Below are 23202 nucleotides of genomic sequence, written 5' to 3'. Positions count from 1 at the left end.
TTCTTTTTGTTTCGTAGCTGTTAAGATAAAGAAGACACTAAAGAACTTGACTGTGACAGAAACACAGGAGGCAGTTTTCAGTGTAGAACTGACTCACCCTGATGTGAAAGGAGCTCTGTGGATTAAAAATGGTGTTGAACTTGAATCAAACGACAAATATGAAATTTCAGTGAAAGGAACTGTTCACACACTGAAAATCAAACACTGTGTTGTCACTGATGAGTCTGTTTATAGCTTCAAGCTTGGAAAGATAGGAGCAAATGCCAGACTTCATGTGGAAAGTAAGCCAATCTGGTTTGAGTATTTGCTTTAATGTGTGGTTTAAAATTCAAATCAAACACACTGCTGAATCTTACTAACTTTTTTCCTCAAGCTGTCAAGATCATCAAAAAGCCAAAAGATGTGACTGCTTTGGAAAATGCTGTTGTCTCCTTTGAACTGAGTGTGTCTCATGATACTGTACCAGTCCGATGGTTCCACAAAAATGTTGAGCTTAAACAAAGTGACAAATACAAGATGATCTCTCAAAGGAAAGTTCACAAGCTTATGCTGCATAATATATCTCCTGCTGATGCTGGGGAATACACAGCTCTTGTTGGGCAAATTGAGTGTAAAGCAAAACTATTTGTGGAAAGTAAGTATTTTAAGTTTGTAAAAAAGTAATTATATGAATTGCTACTCCAACTCATATTCAACAACTTGACCCGATACTTCATAGCCTATTACCCTTGGCTTTTTGCAGTCTTCCACACTTACTGACTTTAAAAAAAAATCCTTTTTTTCTCTTTTGTCTTTTTTTTTTCCATCTCTAGCCATACACATCACAAAGACCATGAAAAATATTGAGATCCCCGAGACCAAAACTGCCTCTTTTCAATGTGAAGTTTCTCATTTCAATGTGCCTGCTGTCTGGTTGAAAAATGGTGTAGAGATTGAAATGAGTGAAAAGTTCAAAATAGTGGTCCAGGGGAAACTCCATCAGCTCAATATTATGAACACAAGCAGTGAAGATTCTGCAGAATACACATTTATCTGTGGAAATGACAGAGTCAGTGCAACTCTGACTGTAAAACGTATGTAAAAATGAAATTAACCAGAATATTTTACAGTTACCAATAATAGATTTTGTGTTAATACGTGCACTTGGTGCAATTCAGACAAAGCCAGCACTGTTGTAGAAGTATTTCCAAAAAAAAACCTAGATGGTCTCAATTACATTTTTAAGAGAGATCTAGAAGCTGTGAACTTGAAAGTCAGATCTGAATTATTCTGTTTAGGCCAACACGCCCAAAAGCCAAGTCACCATAGGAGACAGAATTTGGATTCCTATGTCATTTAGCAGTTTTGTGAAATTTAATTGTAGTATTGATTCTGGACATAGAGCCTTCCTTTTAATGTTACCAAAAATCAGAATCTGTCTTAAGAATTTTATATGTATGTGATCCACTTAACATGTGTTTAAAAAAAACCAAAACAAAACAAAAAACAGAACAAAAAACCTCAGACTATATCAATTTCTTTTCTTTTAGCCATTCTAATTACCTCCATGCTAAAAGACATTAATGCTGAAGAGAAAGATACAATAACATTTGAAGTTACTGTTAACTATGAAGGTATCTCATATAAATGGCTAAAGAATGGAGTAGAAATAAAATCGACTGACAAATGCCAGATACGAACAAAGAAGCTCACACACTCCCTCTCCATAAGGAATGTGCATTTTGGTGATGCTGCAGAATATACTTTTGTTGCTGGAAAAGCAGCTTCATCAGCCACTTTATATGTGGAAGGTATTTGCCCTCTTGCATATTTAGTGACTTCTAGTGGCTTAAATAGCATTATTGCACTGATTCTACTTTTTTTTTTTCTGCCCTAGCTCGTCACATTGAATTTAGGAAGCATATTAAAGACATCAAGGTTGTGGAGAAGAAGAGGGCTATTTTTGAATGTGAAATTTCAGAACCTGATGTTCAGGTCCAGTGGATGAAGAATGGACAAGAACTCCAGATTGGTGACAGGTAGATGATTGCTTTTACACCATATTGACTTTTGTTATGTATTTCCCCCAGGAAATAACTTATTCATTTTCTTTTCTAATGTCCTTAGGATGAAAATTCAGAGAGAAAAATATGTCCATCGTCTCATCATTCCTTCCACAAGAATGTCTGATGCTGGTCAGTACACTGTAGTAGCCGGTGGAAACACATCCAGTGCCAATTTGATTGTGGAAGGTCGTGACATTCGTATCAGAACCGTCCGTAAAGATATTCAGGTATGGCCTATACAGAAGAATAAACACTCATAACTTTGTCACTCAAAGAATAATGCAGAAGAGCAGCAACAATCTCTAACCAAAAAGATTCGTAACACAAAAATCTGTAATCATAAGGTCAGGGCCACCTTCTAGGAAGCAGGAATGTGGGACCATCTCTGAAAACAAATGCTATTTGTAATACTTATTCTGCTTGTTCAAAGGTGATTGAGAGACAAAGAGCTGAAATTGAATTTGAAGTCAATGAAGATGACATTGAACCGCAGTGGTACAAGGATGGTATTGAGATCAACTTCCAGTATGAGGAAAGATACAGCTATGTGGTGGAAAGGAGAGTTCATCGAATGAGCATCTTTGAAACCACTTACTCTGATGCTGGAGAATATACTTTTGTTGCAGGACGGAATAGGAGTTCTGTCGTTCTCTATGTGAATGGTATGTGTCCCAGCAAACAATGCTTTGACTGTATTTATTACCCTATGTTTTTCTGATTTTCACATAGCTTTTCTGGAATTCTAACTCTGAAAGTTTTTAATGAAAAAAAAAAAAAATCCAACGAGACTCTTATGTCTGGAACACTTCCGAAATTCTCATGGACATGGATGTTTCACGTTTAGTCAGAAAACACTTACACCAAGACAGCTATTTATGTTAAGGCACTTGCTTTCGCCTTGTATTAAGAAAAAGGGCAGACTTTCATGGGCATGCAAGATTTGGAATAATAAGATTTAAAAAAAAATTCTAATATTTTTGAAGCCTTGATAAATATCAATAATGACATTTCTCTATCTCCTTCTTTCTCCCTGTCCCTCTCACCCCCCCTAAATTTGCAGCTCCAGAGCCACCCCAGATTATTCAGGAGCTAGAGCCAACCACTGTGGAGTCTGGCAAACCTGCCCGCTTCTGTGCTATGATATCGGGCAAACCCCAGCCCAAAATTTCCTGGTACAAAGATGATCAACAGCTTTCTCCAGGTTTCAAGTGCAAATTTCTTCATGATGCACAAGAATATACTCTACTGCTGATTGAAACGTTCCCTGAAGATGCAGCAGTGTACACCTGTGAAGCAAAAAATGACTATGGAGTTGCTACAACTTCAGCTTCGCTTTCAGTGGAAAGTGAGTTTGCCATGCTCATAGCAATGTCTGTGAAGCAAGATTGTCAACATGTGTGTGAAATTATTCATCTTTAAAAATTACTTATTTTTATTTTCCTTTAGTCCCAGAAGTTGTTTCTCCTGAGCTAGAAGTGCCAGTGTATCCACCTGCTGTCATAATACCACTGCGTGATGCTGTTACATCGGAGGGACAGTCTGCTCGTTTTCAGTGCAGAGCTACAGGGACAGGTGGGTTTAATTAAATCCTGTACATCTTTTCATGTCTCTGAATGTTTCATCTTGAACTCAGAAATAATGCACCAGTATATGTTCTGGGATCAATCTTTCCCCAGAAGTAGTTATTTTATATATGCATACAGCAAAATGTTACTCACTGACAACTACCAGTTAAGCAACTCATATGTCAAAGATGGCATCAAGCATGGAAGTTATAAACTGTCATAAACATTAAACATTTCTAAAATGAAGGTCTGTTGCATTTCAGATGCTAACTAATATTTGAAAACTGTGTCAGTGAGTAAAATGCCGTTTCAAAACACAGAGTATGATGGTGGAAAAGCATTATCATGCTAAGTGAACATGACTAAGTGTTTGATGACACACTGGTGTCATGTCAATTAATTAAACAAACAGATTGAAACTATGCCTCAGCCTTTACCCTAATATTCATAAGTATCACTGCAAAGCGTAAACTGCAATTGTATTCTTTTTCCTAGCAGGAAAAGATGTTTGCTCATTGTCTTTTTAATTGTAGATTTTCTATAAGTAAGTCTGCTAGTTTTAGTTACCTAGAATATAATTCTACAATTAACATAATTATATCCAAGTTAACGCAAAACCAAATAAAACTATCTTTCTTCATTTCAATAAATGACCTTGAATATGACTAGTAATAAAATATTCACATGGTAAACTGCAGAGTAAAATCCCATTCCAATCCCAAAGAATTTACAGTTATTTAAAGATAAACAAAGCTCCAAATTTAAAAATAATCCTGAGTGATAGCTGTGTAACAATCCACATAAAATTGGTAGTATACTTACATATGTAAAAATATATACAATTTGCATTTCCATCTCTTGAAATCAAGCTCTACATTTTTTTCTTAAAAGCTTTACAATTAATCTGATTCTGCTTTAGAAGTGGTGCTAAAACTTAGAAAATGTGTGTTGGGAAGACTGATCTGCCCTCCATGCAAAGCATGCTAGTGTAATTTTTTTACAAAAACTGTATTTATGTGAATGTGGAAGCTGCATTTACAGCATAGAGCATAAAGATCCATTCATACAGGTCTCCTTTTGTAGAATCATAAAATAATAGAATTTTTTAGGTTGGAAAAGGCCTTTAAGATCATTAAGTCCAACAGCAAACCTAATATTGCCAAGTCCACCACTAAACCATGTCCTTAAGTGCCACATCTACACCATCTTTTAAATACCTTCAGGGATGATGACTCTACCACTTGCCTGGACAGCCTGTTCCGATGCTTGATAACCCTTTGATGAAGAATTTTTTCCTATTGAAAATTTCCTTTATTGAATACTGTATCCAAATGGATTTGCATGCTTCTCTCTTGTGTTGTGAAAACCTTTTATATTAGATAATTAGGTAATATATGATATTAGGTAATATATTAGGAAATACATGATCGCAAATACAGTTGTTTAATGGTACACACTATGCAGCTGGCTATTGAAAATACTGTCTCCTCCTTCTGATGACAGTAATAGGTGCACTATTTGTGTGAACACATTTGATTCATGAGGTAATATAGTGCCAGCTGGAGAGGAAAGGGTAAAGTCTACTTTAGTCCTCTTCTTTCCCAAGTCTACAAGAATCTATACAAATCAAGTAACACAATATTTTATTGGAATTTTACAAAGGCACAAAGACAGGATCTTTCTTAAGAAATATATGGTGAAAAACTTAGAATATTTGCAACAAAAAGAGGAAAGGTACTGTCTTTAGCAAAAGGATATTCTGTTTTAATGTCTTTAACCGATTCAACTCAATGCAGTGATTTATAGCCTGTTTAATCAGGCAATTGTAGCAGAATTCCTTTATAAATTAGGCTTTCTCTGATTTTATTAGTAGCAAAATATTTTTAAATTTATACATTAAGAGGGGAAAGGAAAAATTATTTTACCCAGGAATATAGCAGTACCAGAATCAATTTTCCCATACAATTATTTTCAATACAGAAATCAAAACTTAAAGCAACAACTTTCCACTGAGCACACATTGCCGAAGTAACAAAAGGCACATATAAATTAAAAAAAAAACCCAAAAACAAAAACTTGAGATTAAGTTTTCTGACAGATGTAAAAATAGTGTTTACTTACTAGTCTAATATCATAATGTACACATTTTTTTCTTCTTTCTGTTGCTTGAGCAGATCTGAAAGTCTCTTGGTACAGCAAAGACAGAGAGATCAAGCCATCGCGGTTTTTTAGAATGACTCAGTTTGAAGACACTTACCAGCTGGAGATTGCTGAAGCTTATCCAGAGGATGAAGGAATCTATACCTTTGTGGCTAGTAATTCTGTAGGCCAAGTGACAAGCACTGCTACCTTGAAATTAGAAGGTACAATGTGCAATTAAAGATGATGTCCTGTTCCAATACTAATCTTAATATACACTGATGATTGTATGTGAGTTTTTGTCTGTCATGTTGTCTTTTAACTCAGTTAATTGCTACCATTTACAATATCCACAGCATCCATTTATGTCTCCAAAGTATAGGTTATGCACAGGAGAACCTATTTCACAACTTTTCAGTGTTCCATGCACATCACCTTTTCATTCTTTCCAGTATCAGACTCTGTTGTGCACCAAATACAGTAGAAAGCTTCTTTCTAATGGAAGTGCTTTGCTTATGCATTCTTTGATTTGGCCGTGAGGAGAATCTAGTAAGAGTTTTTGTATGAAATAAACTACTTTGAAAGTGTTGGAAAACTTGTTAAACAAAGGTGTGTACCAGGTACTTGGGCAGCTGAAAAGCAATAATTTACATTCATATGAACTGATGAAACATTGACCGAAGTTTTAGAGCAGAAATATTGTCTGGAGAATTTGCTATTTAAGTTCTATATTGTCCTTGATATTATTTAACTGTAAATATTTTGTTTTCTTTTTGCGACAGATTTTACAAATGATGAATTAGAATAATACATGCTGTTAAGTTGCAAGTTAGAGAAAAAAAATCTTGAATGAGACAGAAAAATGTATTGTAGTGTAGGGTAAGAAATTAAAAGTTGACATGCTTCTTTTCAGGATTTAAAAAGGTTGAAGAAGTTACATCAGAGTCCCATTGGCATGTTTCTTCATCTGTTTCACTTAAGGAGAAGTCTATTGGCCAAAGGCCCACCTTTATCCAGCCTATTTCAAGCTGCAGGGTATGCAGCGGGGAATCAGTCAGATTTCAAGCTAGAGTCTCTGGCATGCCCAAACCAAAAATCCAGTGGTTTCATAATCAACAACTCATGTTGCCAACAAAAGACTTAGTTTTCCACTTTGATGAGTCTACAGGCACAGCTATACTGATAATAGTAGATGCTTTCTTAGAGCATGCTGGCCAGTACTCTTGCAAGGCAAGAAATAGTGCCGGAGAAACAACTTGTACAGCTACACTTACAGTGACTGCAGAAGGTAAAGCCCCATTTTTACTTCAAAGGGATTCACTTTGTTGTATACCACACTTTTATGCTGTTACTAATGTTCTTTCCTTGTTTCACACCTTTCTTTAACAGGTAATGTTAGTGGTACCTACCTTCTGTAACCCAGCTACTCTCATTTCTTCTCTTTAAGCTGTGATATTTGGAAATTTGTGTCTTGATATAGGTCAAAGAATAGAATCATTTTACTGCAAGTATTCAGATTTTTAAAACAAATAATTAAGTGATCTTTATAGCATTGATTGAGGTATTTTGCACTATCCTGGGTGGGGGGGCGGGGGAAATAAGAAAATATCTCCTTGAAACATTCCATAATAAGTTTCCTATGCTAAAATGGACAACTTCAGTGAAAGAAGAGATGAGCATCAACTGCATGACTGGCTTAGGCATCACAGGGCATTCGTATATGTGAATGGATAATCTTTGTGTCAAGAGCACAGTGCATCTGGCATGCTGAGTTTTCAAATGAAGATCACTTATTTTCAACCTCCATGCTATTTGATTCTGTTCAGAGCATAGCCTAGTAAAGTTAAGTTCTTTAGATACTAATATTTTTATTTTTGTTACTTGATTACACAGTGCAAGCCCTAGATAGGCAAAGTTCTGGGAAAGATGTAAAAGAGCCTATGCGGTCACAGGCTATTTCAGAACTTCATGTTGCTCCTCTCACAAAGAACAACATTAAAACTTGTCAAAAAGAATTTAAATCAGTGGAACAACCATCACAGGAACTGGGAGTACAGGTTTTTGAAAGCGTGTCGGAAAGTTTGACCATGAAGGCTACATCAGTTGAAGAAATGGAAGCCATGCACACAACAATCCTTTCCCAAACATCTCAGAGCATCAGGATCTCTATGGCCACTGCTCAGGAAATGAAAGATGTCCCTCCAAAGATTCTCTTGCAGCTCAGAGACCTAACTGTGAAATGTGGTGACACTGCTCAGTTCATATGTGGCTTAGAAAATGAATTCTTCTCTGAGTTTCTTTGGGCCCATGAAGGTGAAAGGATAGAAGTATCTGAAAAAAAGAAGATATCAAAAAATGGAAGTGTCCTACTACTCACAGTCCTAAATGCCCAGCTGACAGATCAAGGACTGTACAGTTGTACTGTATACAATGATTATGGAGGGACAACTACTGCTGCAATACTAACAGTCAAAGGTGGATATCTGACTTAACATTATGACTTACCTTTTGCAACTTCATTATCACTGCCTGCAGCTCACTCATATTTCTTTTTTTTTTTTATCAGTATTTAATTGAGAAAACTCTAGTAATAATGCTTTGGGGTTTTTCCTCCACATTTACAGCTCTATTCATAAATGACACATGCAGTACTGGGAAGTTGGTATTGTAACTTCATGCCTCTTCCAAGCAAGTCACAGATACCTAAGGCTTTTTATTTCTCATATCCTTCATGATGCGCAGCGAGATGTAAAGCAAAACAGGCTGGTAGGAATTTTTACATTTGAGAATTCCTTAAGCTGGAGTTTAAGGAAGATAAGAATGTCAGATAAGCAGTGTTGTACTAGATACCTAGTGATTTCAAACTCTGAGTCCAACTTGTTTCTGATAAATCCAAGGTTCCAGTTCTGAGGTTGACAATATAGGTCAATACACTTGAAAGGATTAATGAATGCGAGTATTGTATTACTGCAGTAGCGAATTGTTTTCTACCATTCACTGTCCCTGAGATATAAATATTTATTTTTGCTAAGACTCCTTCCACTTCTTCCTATGAAAATTTTAGTAGTGTTACCACTAGTGAAGACCCAAAAATGTGTTATCATCATACTGAACAGGTGATAGTAATTCTGCTGTGCTCAAAGGAATCGAGCAGAAAAATGAGATAATAATGAGGAAGCCCTTGGCTCTATTGATTTGGCTCTTATATATTGAAGTTTCTTTCTTCAGTCTTGAGCTGTGCAGAGCATTTTACATAATCTTCTGCTGCTACTTTCTAAATTGAGGCTCTCAATTAAAAGTAAAGATCTGCATGTATTAGGCATTACAGACCAAGCCTTGGTCCCATGAAAGTCCCATAGGCTTATCTGATACTTGGAACAAGCCCAGCAGGAACAGAGCTCTTAAATGTGTAATCACTCATATTTAATAGCATTATTGTGGCACTAATATGCTGGACATTCTTTCAATACTAAATATTGGGGGTTTTTCCCTGTAAGTATAACAATATTTTTTATTCCTGCAAAACATCTGACCTAATCCTCTTCCTAACTTTATTCTTACCTAGCAAAAGAAGCACAAGCCAAAGCAGTAACAAAAATTACCCTTGAATCAGATACTAAAAGCTTTAAAGCTGCTAAAGATTGTCAGTTTAAAGCATCTGAAGTTAAGCAAGAACCTTCCAAGAAGACCTCGAGCTTGTTTGTATCTACATCCCAAAGACCATATGAAACTGAGAAGCAAAGAAACAGAGGCTACTATCCTGATGTTGTGCCATGTGAAGACATCACGGAAACTCATGCTGAAGCACCAGAGTTTCTTGAAACTCTGCCTTCAGAAATCATTGTAAAAGAAGGAGATGATGTGTTACTCTTTTGTATAATGAAGGGCGTGCCTACACCTTGTGTAGTCTGGCTGTGCAATCAGCTAATAGTTGAGGAGTCTGCATTGTGTTCCTTAAAACACGCTGGGCCACTGTGCAGTTTAAGCTTGTTGAAAGTTGGTCAGAAGCACGAGGGTATATACAAGTGCAGAATAGTTAATCCTGCAGGACAAGCCGAGTGCAGCACCCATCTGAGAGTGGCAGGTTGGCAACTGCATGTTCCTTCCAAGTATCAGTTCCTTGTGCACAGCATCATTGCATTCCAGTACATTCATTTCCTGGGAGATGATAAAGAATGAGAAGCATCTAATTAGTCTGTGGGTTGTTGAATGTTTTCTTCAGGGATTTAAGGCATGATAAAGGCATGTTACATTAGAAACTTCTCCCACCCTGCAAAAAAGAAATTGTGTTATAGAAAAGTGTACACTGTGAACAAGTTTGAAACCATTTGATTACTGTGTTTTCAAAATTTATCAAGTGTTTGAATTGTTTGGCATGCATTTATGTGTATGTATGTGTGAATTTCTGTGTATTTGCAAGATAGATTGGATGTTTTTACTACATAAAGTGTTTATTGGCATATTTACCAACTATAGCTCAAAAATCTTGTCTTTTTATTCTAGCTCTTGAAAAAATTATTCATGAGAAGCTAGAGGAAGATTTTGAAATGGAAATGAAAGGTACAGTCACCAATGATGTTATGCTGAATAATTAGTACCAGTAATTAGTAACATTGTGAAAAGCTTTTATCTGCTTACATGTAGTGTCTGATGGGGAAAGACAGACATACTTTAAAGCATATTGGAACATGTTGCATGTTTGTTTTGATAAGCAAAGGGTTACCTGCATTATAAGGTTATTTAAGTTTTAAAATCTGTTTAAAACTTCAAATTTATAATTTTGCAGATATATTTTTAACTTCTACTTCATGCTTTGCAGCTGTTTACAGAGCTTTTATTTGTTCAATTTCCTTTTGAATGCATGGAATAGTTTACTTCAGAAGGAAGTTATACAAATCTTAATCATATTATATTTAAACAAGTTAGCAACCTAATGTTCATCAGTTCAATGGGCACTATTGGATGGATGGATGAAGTATATTAGGAAGCATTTGTTGTTTAGGATATGTGAAAGCTACACATCCCATTGATTCCTTGCACTTTTTTTACATACATTAATTCATCATTATACATCTCTTACCCTGGCTTGCAGATAGCATATGTGGTTCATGTTGCTTGCTTTTTTCCCTGTGCATAACACTGTGAAGTTAGTGGCTGTATTAGTTCGAATAAACGCCTTCTCATTTCATGTTAGCTAATTACTTACTTTTTAAAAAATATCTTTCAAAATATTTTTTTCTCAATTGTTTGAACATTTAATCTACAAACAGAAGGGTCAGAAAGGGCGTTTATTCTACTGTCTGCAAGTCAGGTAAGATTTTCTTCTTTGCTACCCAAAGACATACAGCTTTTCCAGGCAGCAAAAACATACACGCAGAAGAATGTGTTATTTTGAAATTCATTTTTGCTTGTTCAAGAAGAAATTTCCACAGTCTGAAGAAAGAACAGACAACGAACGATTTTCGTGTCAATCTTTAAAACAGAGCAAGGCGTTGCGTTTATTCGAACAAATATGGTGAGTGAATTACTTTTTTTTCCTGGGTGTGTGATGAAATATGTTGCATGCCCATTTTATTATTTCAATATATTGCTATTTCATTTTTTTTCAATCAGGTGGCAGGCAGAGTGTGGTATGTTGTAACCCAGTCTTCTTCTCTTGCAGAGCAGCACAGAAACGCAAACCTCGAGGGACCTGAGACAGCGGCGGTTCTGCCTTGCACCCAGAACTGTAAACCCACCTTCACACAGCGCCTCAAGTGTAGGTCTGTCTTGGAGGGGGACCCTGCACTCTTCCAGTGCAAGCTGGTGGCGTGCCCACCACCTCACATGGCCTGGTTTCACAATAACCGGCCAGTCCACCAGGACTGCCGCAAGGTGATCTGCACGGAGAGTGAGGAGTACACGCACCACGCCAGCCTGGAGGTGCGGGATGTGCGGGAGCATGATGCTGGCAGCTACAGGGTATTTGCCATTAACAGTGAGGGCTCAGCTGAGTCCACTGCCTCACTGCTGGTGGCACGCAGTGGGGAGCAGCAGGGCTTGGGTTTCACAGGGAAAGTGGAGTGGATGCGGGAGAGCTGGGAGTGCTTGCTGCAAAGGCGGCAGGAGGACCGGCGGCAGGAGGACCGGCTGCGGGTGGTGCTCCGCTGCACGGGCTCGCCCTTTGACAAGGGGCAGGAGGCTGAGCAGTTGCTTAGGGACCTTTCACCAGCCCGGGGCATGGTACGAACCATCTGTTTCCAGAGGCTGCCACTGGTGGGGCCTCACCGTCCAGGGCTGGCATGTGGTAGGCAGCACAGTGGCACAGGGCTGGATGCTGAGGAGCTGCTGGATGAGGAGATCCGTTGCAAGCTGCAGCGGCTGCGGGAGGCAAAGAGGGCAGCGCTGAAAAAGAAGCAGGAATCCCTCATGTCCGTGCCCCAGAGGGGCCCTCCTGGGAAGCCCAGCCCACCTGAGGCAGTTGCCATGATGGATGCCTCGGAGCCCCTCATGGTGCAGGTAGTGAAGGGGTGCCACAGCCCCAAGACTGCAAAGGAGAGATGGCAGATGGCAGCTGGGCTCCTGGAGCCCTGCCCACCCCTCTTTGTCCAGGAGATCAAGCCCCAGGAGGCTGTTGAGGGGCACAGGTGCACCTTCTCCTGCCTCTTCCATGGCCGCCCACAGCCTACAGTCACTTGGTACAACAACACCAAGCCCGTGGGGCGCATCCGGGGCACCGCTGTTCACACCACAGAGTGCTGCTCTACACTGACTTTCCAATCACTGCTCCCAGAGCATGGTGGCACCATCACCTGTGTGATCTTCAACCCGCTGGGCACAGTCAGCACCACAGCTGCACTGCATGTGAGGCGGCAGATGCCAGCCTATGAGACCAGGAAGAAGGAGAAGGAAGGGAAGAAAGAGGAGGAAAAGGAAGAGAAGATGAAGGAGGAGGAAAAGGAGGAGAAAGTGAAGGAGGAGGAAGAAGGGGAGAAAGAGAAGAAGATGGAGGAAGAGGAGGAGAAGGTGAAGGAGGAGGAAGAAGGGGAGAAAGAGAAGGAGATGGAGGAGGAGAAGGTGAAGGAGGAGGAAGAAGGGGAGAAAGAGAAGGAGATGGAGGAGGAGGAAGAGGAGGAGAAGGTGAAGGAGGAGGAAGAAGGGGAGAAAGAGAAGGAGATGGAGGAGGAGGAAGAGGAGGAGAAGGTGAAGGAGGAGGAAGAAGGGGAGAAAGAGAAGGAGATGGAGGAGGAGGAAGAGGAGGAGAAGGTGAAGGAGGAGGAAGAAGGGGAGAAAGAGAAGGAGATGGAGGAGGTGGAAGAGGAGGAGAAGGTGAAGGAGGAGGAGGAAGGGGAGAAGGAAGAGAAGGTGAAGGAGGAGGAAGAAGGGGAGAAGGAGAAGAAGATGGAGGAGGAGAAGGTGAAGGAGGAGGAAGAAGGGGAGAAGGAGAAGAAAGTGGAGGAGGAGGAGGTGAAGGAGGAGGAAGAAGGGGAGAAAGAGAAGAAGATGGAGCAGGAGGAAGAAGTCATCATTGGCCTGGCCTTTGCAGCAGAACAGGGACTGCCAAGTGCAGTTCCAGACTCAGACTTGCTGTCACTGCCTGTGGAAATCAAAGTCACTGCCCCCACTCCAACGCCAGAGCAAGACGCAGAGATGAGGGAGACCATGTGGCCCTCTCCAGACCAGACTGCTCCCACCATAAAGCACAAGTTCAAGTTTTCATTTGATGTGGGAAATGAACCACCCCAAATTGTGGCAGAAGCCCCAGCTCATGTTCATTGCCATGAAGGGGAGGCAGTGGTGTTGGAGTGTGCTGTGTCTGGGCAGCCACCACCAGCTGTGACCTGGTCCCTGAATGGCCAGGGCCTCTCTGCCAGTGAGAGGCTGAGGTTTGAGGAAGGTGAGAATGGCATGTACCGCTTACACATTCAAGAGGTCTCTGTCACAGATGCTGGGCTGTATTGTTGTGTGGCCAAGAATGTGGCTGGAACAGCACAGACTGCCTCTGAGCTGACAGTGCAACCCAGTGCGCTCAGCAAGGATGAAGGCACTGAGAATCTGCCTGCTGTGGACCATGTTCTGCACCTCCAAGGCCTCAGCACACTTGGGAAGGATGAAGAGGAACAGATTGTGTGCTCCAAGGAGGAGGAAGCCCACCCACCCTGGTCTCTGAGGCTATCTCTGTCTCCTGGTAAGCAGTTGGAAGAGGAGTGTGACAAAACTCCTCCCTTCAGGGAAAGTGAGATGGAGGAAACAATGGTGCTGGATATCACGGAAGTTTATGCAAGGCAAGAAATGAGTTATACAGAAGGAAGTGTGAGTGATACAGGTAGTATTTCTGAGATAAGGCAGCTCAGGGGAAAAGCTGTCTCTGAGGAACACCGCTTCGGAATTGATGCCACTGAACTGCACCCCAGCATGTCCAGAGAAGAGCATGAACTGGTGGCCAAGGACTCAGGTCACTTTTCAGAGGAGCTGGAGGCTGAAGCAGACAAGATAGTACCACATATAGATACTTTGTCTTGGGACATCTTGAAGTCAGCATTTATGGAAGTGAAAGGGCAAACACATGCCTCTGAGCAGTCTGCTCTGGCAAGAGAGTGTGAAGATTCACAATTTCTCATTCCTGTATCACCTGTGGTGCAAGAGCAGAGCGATGTTTACATAGAGAAGACCAATGCCCCTACCTGGGAGGCAATGTCTCCCAGTGAGCCACTTGTAAAAGAGCCAAATGTGCCCCACTTGCAGGACAACATTGCAAGCACACCCACAAAGGAGCGGTTTGGCTTTTACAGCTTCTGTACAGAAAAGCAGAATGAGGAACAAGCCAAGGAGCAAGACAGATCAGTTGATATTGAACAGGACATTGAAGGTGATGATCATCTTTGTAAAGAAGAAATTACTGATGCTGGGGATGCACACTGGGAAATGCACAATGATGGACAAATGCTGCAAGAAATTGAGCCTGATAGAGCCAATTCTTCATTGGATCTAATCCTCACTCCATCTGGCATAGAAAACTTGGGTCAGGATGTTACTGAGGAAGCTGAGGTTTGCCTAGAAGAAGTCTATTCCAAAGAGCAGCTGTTGCCATCTGAAACTGATAAGACCAGTATCACATTTGATCTGAAGAAGTTTGTGGAGCCTTTCGCAGCTGCAGAGACTGTGGATACAGAACAGGAACAGACCTCCACAGCTCTGGAGAGTGTGGAGGTAAGTGTGACTAGGCTCATCTCCCCTGTGCAGCAGCATGATGTACCTCTGGAAGATATGTCTCTGAGTAAGGAGCTGCATCAGAGCTACAGGATGCAGCAGGAGGAGGTTGGTGCCCAGGAAGAGACGCAGCCAAGAGAAATCAGAATGGCTGACTTGCAAATCCCTAATGGGGACCTCGGCAGCATCGTATCATCTGCTGAAGGGGCATCTTCTGCTGAAGAAATTAATGAGTCAGAGGTGAGTGTCTGTGGAGAAGATTCACTTGAGGAACAAATTCCTAGTTTTCCTGTGGAGTCCACAGCAGATTTCCAAAGAGGAGTATGGGAAACACATGTGTGTGAGAGTGGGGAACAACTGGAGACCGCAGACTCCCAGAGTGACAGCTTCATCATCGACTTGAAAAAAGCTGCACATCAAAAGAAACCCCAGACTGGACATCAGATTGAGGAGGAAGATGGTTCTGGGATAGACAAGGTCTTAGAGACAGGAATGAGTCACTCCATCCATGTGTGGGAGAGTGGGGAACGACTGGAGACCGCAGACTCCCAGAGTGACAGCTTCATCATTGACTTGAAAAAAGCTGCACATCAAAAGAAACCCCAGACTGGACATCAGATTGAGGAGGAAGATGGTTCTGGGATAGACAAGGTCTTAGAGACAGGAATGAGTCACTCCATCCATGTGTGGGAGAGTGGGGAACGACTGGAGACCACAGACTCCCAGAGTGACAGCTTCATCATTGACTTGAAAAAAGCTGCATGTGAAAAGAAACCCCAGACGGGACATCAGGTTGAGGAGGAACACAGTTCTGGGATAGAAAAGGTCTTAGAGACAGGAATTAGCAGCTCCATCAATGAGACAGAAAGTACAGATTCCCCTGAGGAGATGCTCAAGGACACCCAACAGGAACCAAACACAACCAAGGGTTTCTCTTTTGGACAACTCTTACTTGGTTTAATAATGGATGATCCTGTAACACAGAAAGAGCAAAGAAAGGAGTCCTGGGGCAAGAAGAGAACTCCCACTGAGGAAGCCTCTGAGAATAGCCTGGATGGAGGAGGACTGTGGGAGGAAATTTCTACAGGGCCCACTGCCGTTCAAGCCTCAGAGCTGGAGCCTGACTTGTCCCTGGCCAAGTATTTAAGGTCAACTGGGATGCAGGAAACTCCAGATCTCAAAGGGGCAGCTCAGAAGGAGCGAGAGATCATCACTTTACTGGAAGTGGAGGAGGTTACCTTCAGCACGGTTTATGACTATTACAACAACCAGCAGGAACTCGCCCGGCCCTTTTCTCCTGAGTCAGAAATGTCTATAGAGCTGGAGAGCGGGAGCGGGGAGGAGTCACCTGATTCGGACCGCTTCTACACACCTCCCTCCTCAGTGGAGATCTTTGAAACTGCTTCATCAGCATCCTACCACACACCACTTAGCACGCCTGAACGCTACTCCACACCATCTGAGGGCTCAGAGTACAGCACGCCACCCGAGCGCTACTCCACACCATCTGAAGGCTCAGGGCACAGCACGCCACGTGAGCGCTACTCCACACCATCTGAGGGCTCAGGGCACAGCACGCCACCCGAGCGCTACTCCACACCGTCTGAGGGCTCAGGGCACAGCACGCCACCCGAGCGCTATTCCACACCATCTGAGGGCTCAGAGTACAGCACGCCGCCTGAGCGCTACTCCACACCATCTGAGGGCTCAGAGTACAGCACGCCGCCTGAGCGCTACTCCACACCATCTGAGGGCTCAGAGTACAGCACGCCGCCTGAGCGCTACTCCACACCATCTGAGGGCTCAGAGTATGGCACACCGCCTGAGCACTACTCCGCATCCTCTGAGGGTTCAAAATGCAACGTGCCCTCGGAACACTACTTCACACCCTTTGACAGACCCTGCTCTTTATCAGGAGATAGCACGCCACCAGAACGCTACCGAACACCCACTGGGGAGTATATGGATGCCTTGGCCATGCTCCCTCTCTGTGAGATAAGGCAGAGGCCTCCAGACCAGCCACAGGCTGAGGTGTTTAGGACCCCCTGTGAAGCCCTGGAGCCATCAGGCAGGCAGATGCCACCTGCATTCCTCAAGGCGTTGACCAGGATGAGGCTGTTTGAGGGCAGTACGCTGAGCTTTGTGGCTGAGGTGGTGGGTGTGCCTAAGCCGGGGGTGAAATGGTATCATAATAAATCTCTTTTGGAGTTGGATGAGAGAGTGCGGATAGAGCAGGATGGGGAAAAATGCATGCTGGAGATCACTAACGTCCAGAAAGCTGATGGAGGACAGTATCTGTGCCATGCAGTGAACATTGTTGGGGAAGCTAAAAGTATCGCGCAGGTGGAAGTTTTGTCTGAAGATGGGCGTTCACTAGCACTGCCACCCCCTGTCACTCACCAGCATGTTATACACTTTGACATGGAGCAAAACACATCTTCAAGGTCACCTTCACCACAGGAAATCCTCCTGGAAGTAGAGCTGGATGAAAATGAGGTGAAGGAGTTTGAGAAACAGGTCAAAATCATAACCAGTCCTGAGTTTAGCCCAGATAAGAAGAGCATGGTGGTTTCCCTGGATGTCCTTCCACTTGCCTTGTTGGAGCAAGCTGCCGGCTTGGCTGCAGAGGAAAATGAGGATATAAAAATTGATTTCCAAGTTACTGAAATGCCTCCCCGCTTTGCTGTGCCCTTTGCAGATGTTGAGGTGACAGAAGGCTTGGAGGCAGTGTTTGAGTGTGTGGTAACAGGTACTCCTGTCCCAGTAGTGCAGTGGTTCAGAGGCGACACCTGTGTGACACCTGCCACAGGGAAATATGTTGTGAGTCAGAAGGAGGGGCTTCACAGTCTGAAGGTTGAAAATGTAGGTCCTTCTGATGGTGGCTGGTATCACTGTCGGGCAGTCAATAGGCTGGGAGAAGCAATGTGCAAAGGGTCCCTTGTAGTTATGGCTCAGGAGGGAGCAAGTGCTAAGGGGAGCAGAGAGACAGTCACAGGCGGTGAACCACACAGGTCCCAGAAGTGTGACTTGCCTTTGCATAAGACTGTGAGACCAGGTGACCAGGCAGAAATAGAGCTGGAGTTTGAGTTCGAGCCACACATAGATGACTCAGAGAAAGCGGTCCGACTGCTTGCGGTGACTCAAGAGGAGCAAGAAGCAGAAGGGGAGAAGTGTGTCAACATTAGTTTTGATGTGTTTGCGGAGCCATCCCAAGAGGAACGGGTTGAGTTTAGGGCAGAGGACTCAGAGAGCTGCAGCTTTGAGTTCCAGGTCACAGAAGCTCCTCCCAAATTTCTGAGGCTCATTTCTGACTACAGTACATTTGTAGGTGCCTCAGCACGCTTCCAGTGTCTTGTGACTGGTTCCCCCCACCCAAGTGTCTGCTGGTACAAGGATGAGGTGTTGTTGGAAGGGGACAGGTACTGTGTGCAGGAAGAGCAAGAGGGCTCTCATAGCCTTACTATTGAAAACTTGATGCAAAATGACAGTGGGCAGTACAAGTGTATAGCTACTAACAGGGCAGGAACTGCTGAGACTTGTGCTGTGTTAACATTATACTGAATTTCCATAATCAATTTCAGAGTCTCTTTTGAAACACTAAATGTTTTTATGCTGTTATTCTCTGCAGGTAAAAGTACAGCACTCATTTTAGGGGCATTCTTTTTCATCTCTTTAGGGATGAAAACCACTTTATGTGGGTATATTTGTATCTCACTTAAACGTGCCTTCATTGGGGAATTTAAGTGAGATTTAATTTGTGCATAGGTCTTGTACACACTTTCTGCACAGAGGTGTATTTCAGGCTCCTTCCAAGCTCCTTACTCATTCTTGTAAAGATATTTTAAATGACACTCATTTATGTAGGACTAATTTTTTTTTTCATATAGTGTACATAGTCCTGTGTGTCTGTAACAGTACAATCATTATTGGTTTATGCAGGCTAGAAATCACCTGAAAATGTAGAAACTACTTTTTTTTTCTTGTAACTTAAAGGTATGGAGTACTAACTTATGCTTCCTCTTTAGTTTTGTTTTAGTTCTGTGAAATAACTCCTTAAATTGATATTCCCCCTTCTCACAATGTTGTGTCAGAACATGTGAGTCTCATTGATTCAAATCCTGTGTTTACAGTTTCTGTCACTGCAAAATTCTTAGATCCGTGGGCCTAATTCTACTGACCTATGGAATTAAATGACTTTTTTTTAAAGTCAATGGAATTATGCTGTTGCAAAGAAAAGCAACACAATGGGAAGAAAATGAAAGTTTTGTGTTAGTAGAGACTGGACAGGATTTTTTTCTCTATTACCAAGTAATAAACATGAAAACGTGTTTTGTACTGTATCTTTAGAAGTTAAAGTGAAAGGAGAGGGAGCATACTAAATCTATGATGTAACTGTAAATTCATTAAAATAATTTGGTTTTCCCCATATTCCAGTGTCATTCATAATATATATATTAGTTAAAAAGTGAGAGATTTTAATGCAATATTTGTTTCACATTAGAACTAAATCTCTACATATTCCTTTTTTCTTTTTTTTTTTTTAAATTAGTAAAAATTAAGTGTCCTATGTGTTAAGATGACCAGAAATAAGCAGAATACATTCAATTGCTATCTGTGGCATTTTCTCAGCAGAAGAGATTTTTACATTAACATTCTCAATGTGATTATATATTTTTGTGTTTTAAATAATGCTAATATTTAGGATGATGAATCAGCAGTAGCTGACATAATTAAATCAGAACCAGGTCATAAATATCATAAACATTGATAAATTGATTAAGAAACTATGTTAAAAGTTCATGAGGATCTTCCAGTTATTTACAAATTACTGTCAGTTGCTTGCAAACTGCTTTAAGGAGAATGGTGATTTTAAGCATAAAGAACTATTTCTATAGTACATTCAGTTATGTTCATGCATGTTCCTATTTCTGAGTTTGATGTGTCCTCACGGTGAGATCAGCATGCCTCAAAAACTCAGTCTTTAAGACTGTCCCATCCCTCACCTGGGATAGTAATTTTTGATCAAAAGATTCACTTTGCCCAGTTGTGTTGCCCGATATAAACTTAAAGTCAGGAGTGGCAAGTTCTAATGACCCAGTACTTGGGGAAAATGACTGGAGTAGTTCAGCTAATACCAGTGTGTCACTTCCGTTTCCTCCCAATCATGACCCCTTGATAAATATCTAAGATTTGTATGTTGTTAACAGGCAGAGATAATTGTGATTTCTCACAGGTAATGGTGGTAGGGAAGAGAAGCATGAGTGTCTGACCCAACGTTGTGCTAGGAAATAATTACTTCATAAGGTGTCCTTAATTCATTCCTTGTGTAGATGTGTAGCACTAACTGATTCATTGGATGGCAGTGGTCCTTGGAGAAGATGGCATGAATTGTCTGATGTTATATGTCAGCTGTGACACGAGGGGTCTTTTAGGTCTGAAACCAAAGAGGTCGGAGGCCCTTTGGTTAGGTCCTAAGCAATTATGATAAGCATTTAATTTGCATGTAAATAAATTCAAATTTTTTACTAGAAACAAGCCCATGACTTGTTTTTGAAGCTACAAGCCAAATAGGTCCAAGTTAATGTTCACATCTGAAATATATGGCCAAGCATCTTTATCTCTACCTGTGTAGTAGTGTTTGTGGTTTATGTGAGTTTAGAAGTCTTGGTTTGTTTCACATATTAGCCAGGAGCAGTATCATGTGCTTTTGGAGAGAGAAAGTCTCACCTAAGCTACAATGACATAAATCTGGAGTAATTCTGGTTTTGAATAGATATACTCTGGGGCAACTGGTATAGCTTAAAGCCATGATTGACCATCTTTCCTCAAAATTTTGTATTTTCATAGGAATTACAAAGCTCACTATTTCATTGTCAGATTTAATGTTGTCTTCATTTCTACAAACCAAGTACCTTTAAGAAAGAATGAATTGTATTTGTTTGTCATCAGTGTGTATTGAATGTTAACATGTATGGTTCATTTGTGAAATAAATATGTAAATTATTTAAGTACATCGCTTCTTGTACTTTATTCATTTCACAGATGTAGCTAAAATGTGAGAAAGTATCTGTATAGTTTTTCTGTCATGAACACACAACAGTGCATTATTTTTGCCACATTCCCATATATAAATCATTCTCACGTGTGTTAGCATAGGTTCCATTCTGCAATTCTTATACTTTATTATGGGCCCAATTCTGCCACCCATTCTCAAATTCACTAGCGCATTGTATTTCTGGGGAAATTGCCTTACTGCTTTAATAAGGCTGGTAGGTAATACTGAAGGACTAGTGTAATTTTTTTTTTTTTTTTTTTTACTTAAGCATCTCTTCTTTGCAGTTAGTCACTGTATGCATGTGCTGTATTATGGTATTTGTGGCAAGATTAAGAACTGCTAAAGCTGATGAGAAAGAATTGAGTATGACATATTCTGTTCTTCTTTATAGTTCTTATTGGAGTGCAGTAAAAGTTATCATCATCTCACAATAAGTTTTGGAATTTAAGACACTATAATTGAGAGACTTATCAAGATTCATCATTAGAGTGCTTGGAGACATTTATCCACTCACACTTCTTTTATTCTTTTTTAACAACTTTCGTATCTTTCCAGCATCAAATACTGTGGGCCTTAACTGAGCAAACTTGACTCAGTGAGGACAACAGGATTTGATTTGCAACAGGTTTTTTTTTTGCCCTGTGCTTCTCATGAATGGCTTGTTCTGTTCCTGAACGTCTCAGATTCCACTGATGTTTCTAGTGTCAAGTGTCTGCAGCACATGACATGTTGTTGATGTCTGCTTCCTTTTTAAACCACTATTAGAACAAAGTGGTCCAACACATAAATGTCTAAATTCACAAAGGCAAGAAAAAGAAAAACCTTAAAGTGCTCTGTCCTCTTTTTCTCTGGTGTTGTGGGAGCTTTAACACGCAGCATTGTGACAAGTTCGAGTTTAAAAGCACAGATTTAAATCAATGACATTAAATCAAGGCTGCAAACTGGTGATTTTAGTAATAACAGTGTTGTAAGCATAAGGGGCTAATAACAAAAACAGGACAAAGCTGGTAAGGGAGAGGTACTATCTGAGTGTGTTAGATAAAAGATTGAGTTGAAAGAGATGAACTAACTGCATCAGAAGAAATGTTGTGCACTGAAAAGTTTGTGTTATTTTTCCAGTCTTAATTCTGGCATTCTGATTTTTCTTGGTGTTTTGAATTAAAACAGGGTCTTAGCACTGCTCTGCTGTACTTGTTTGTATGAGTGTACATACAAATACATATGGCACATCCCACTTTGATTATATTTGTGAAATGCACCAATGTTACTTGACTGTTACTTGCACTGTATACCCTGAAGGCATGCCAAACCCATATTGTGCTGTCAGGTTTAATGAGACACCCATGTTGGTCCAGGTGGGAAGTTCATAAGTAACCTGACAGCACAGCATGTCTTGCTGTTTTCAACAGGTGTGTATTTGACAGCAAGAGGACCTCATGTTCATTGTTAACTGCTATACGGTATTGACAAAGCCTCCAGATATGCAAAAATAGTTGCACTGACACTGTTTATTGCTATCTACGGGTGTTCTCTTAAACATTCTAGTAAAACTAAACAATTTTTTTTTCCATACAGACATCGCTAGCTCTCTTATTGTGTCTTCTGAGGAAGGAAGAAGTGAAGGCTACAGCAGCGGCCTTCAGTTGCCTGATAGAGAGAAAACACTTGAATTTGAGCCTGAAAAGCCAGTTTATTCCAGCAAAGCAAAGATGAAAATGGAGGAGGGGGGTAAAGCCCCTGTTTTCCTCAAGCAGGTCTCAAATGTTGAAGTCTGGCAAGGAGATGTAGCTAGGCTCTCTGTTACTGTTACTGGCAGCCCCACACCCCAGATCCAGTGGTTTTTCAACAGTATGAAGCTAACCTCATCTGTGGACTGTAAGTTAGTGTTTGCAGGCAATGACCACAGCCTCATCCTCCCATACGTGGGAATGCAGGATGAGGGTGAGTACAAGTGCGTGGCCAGCAATGTGCATGGTGAGACCACATGCAGCGCCCACCTCCGCGTGCGGCAGCGAATACCAGGGGTCCCTTGCTTTGCCAAGGAGCCGGACAACATGCAGTGTGCAGTGGGCCTCACCGCAACCTTTGAGTACACTGTGGCTGGGGAGCCCTGCCCTGATGTGCAGTGGTTCAAGGGGAGTGAGCAGGTCTTCTCTGATGCACGTCGTTCTGTTGCTCACAATTCTGATGGCTCAGGCTCCCTGACAGT

The 23202-nt window shown here is 41.3% G+C and overlaps 1 protein-coding gene across 27 annotated transcripts in view; it reads left to right on the top strand.

Annotated features, from left to right (window-relative positions):
* Positions 1-23202, top strand: part of TTN (titin) — a 249366-nt gene that overhangs the window by 30489 nt on the left and 195675 nt on the right. For all 27 annotated transcript variants that reach the window (XM_086750513.1, XM_086750508.1, XM_086750509.1 and 24 more), the window contains 11 exons: positions 18-281; positions 374-634; positions 813-1073; positions 1530-1790; positions 1877-2018; positions 2107-2272; positions 2476-2707; positions 3106-3390; positions 3492-3617; positions 5785-5973; positions 10253-10309. In XM_086750513.1, the coding sequence (XP_086606639.1) occupies positions 18-281; positions 374-634; positions 813-1073; positions 1530-1790; positions 1877-2018; positions 2107-2272; positions 2476-2707; positions 3106-3390; positions 3492-3617; positions 5785-5973; positions 10253-10309 (2244 nt within the window). The remainder of the gene's footprint in view (positions 1-17; positions 282-373; positions 635-812; positions 1074-1529; positions 1791-1876; positions 2019-2106; positions 2273-2475; positions 2708-3105; positions 3391-3491; positions 3618-5784; positions 5974-10252; positions 10310-23202) is intronic.

The sequence above is a fragment of the Chlamydotis macqueenii genome, chromosome 6, assembly GCF_036417535.1.
Source record: "Chlamydotis macqueenii isolate bChlMac1 chromosome 6, bChlMac1.mat, whole genome shotgun sequence".
Taxonomy (NCBI): Eukaryota; Metazoa; Chordata; class Aves; order Otidiformes; family Otididae; genus Chlamydotis; species Chlamydotis macqueenii.
The sequence above is the reverse complement of the archived record's forward strand: the minus strand, read 5'-3'. Positions and strand labels throughout refer to the sequence as shown.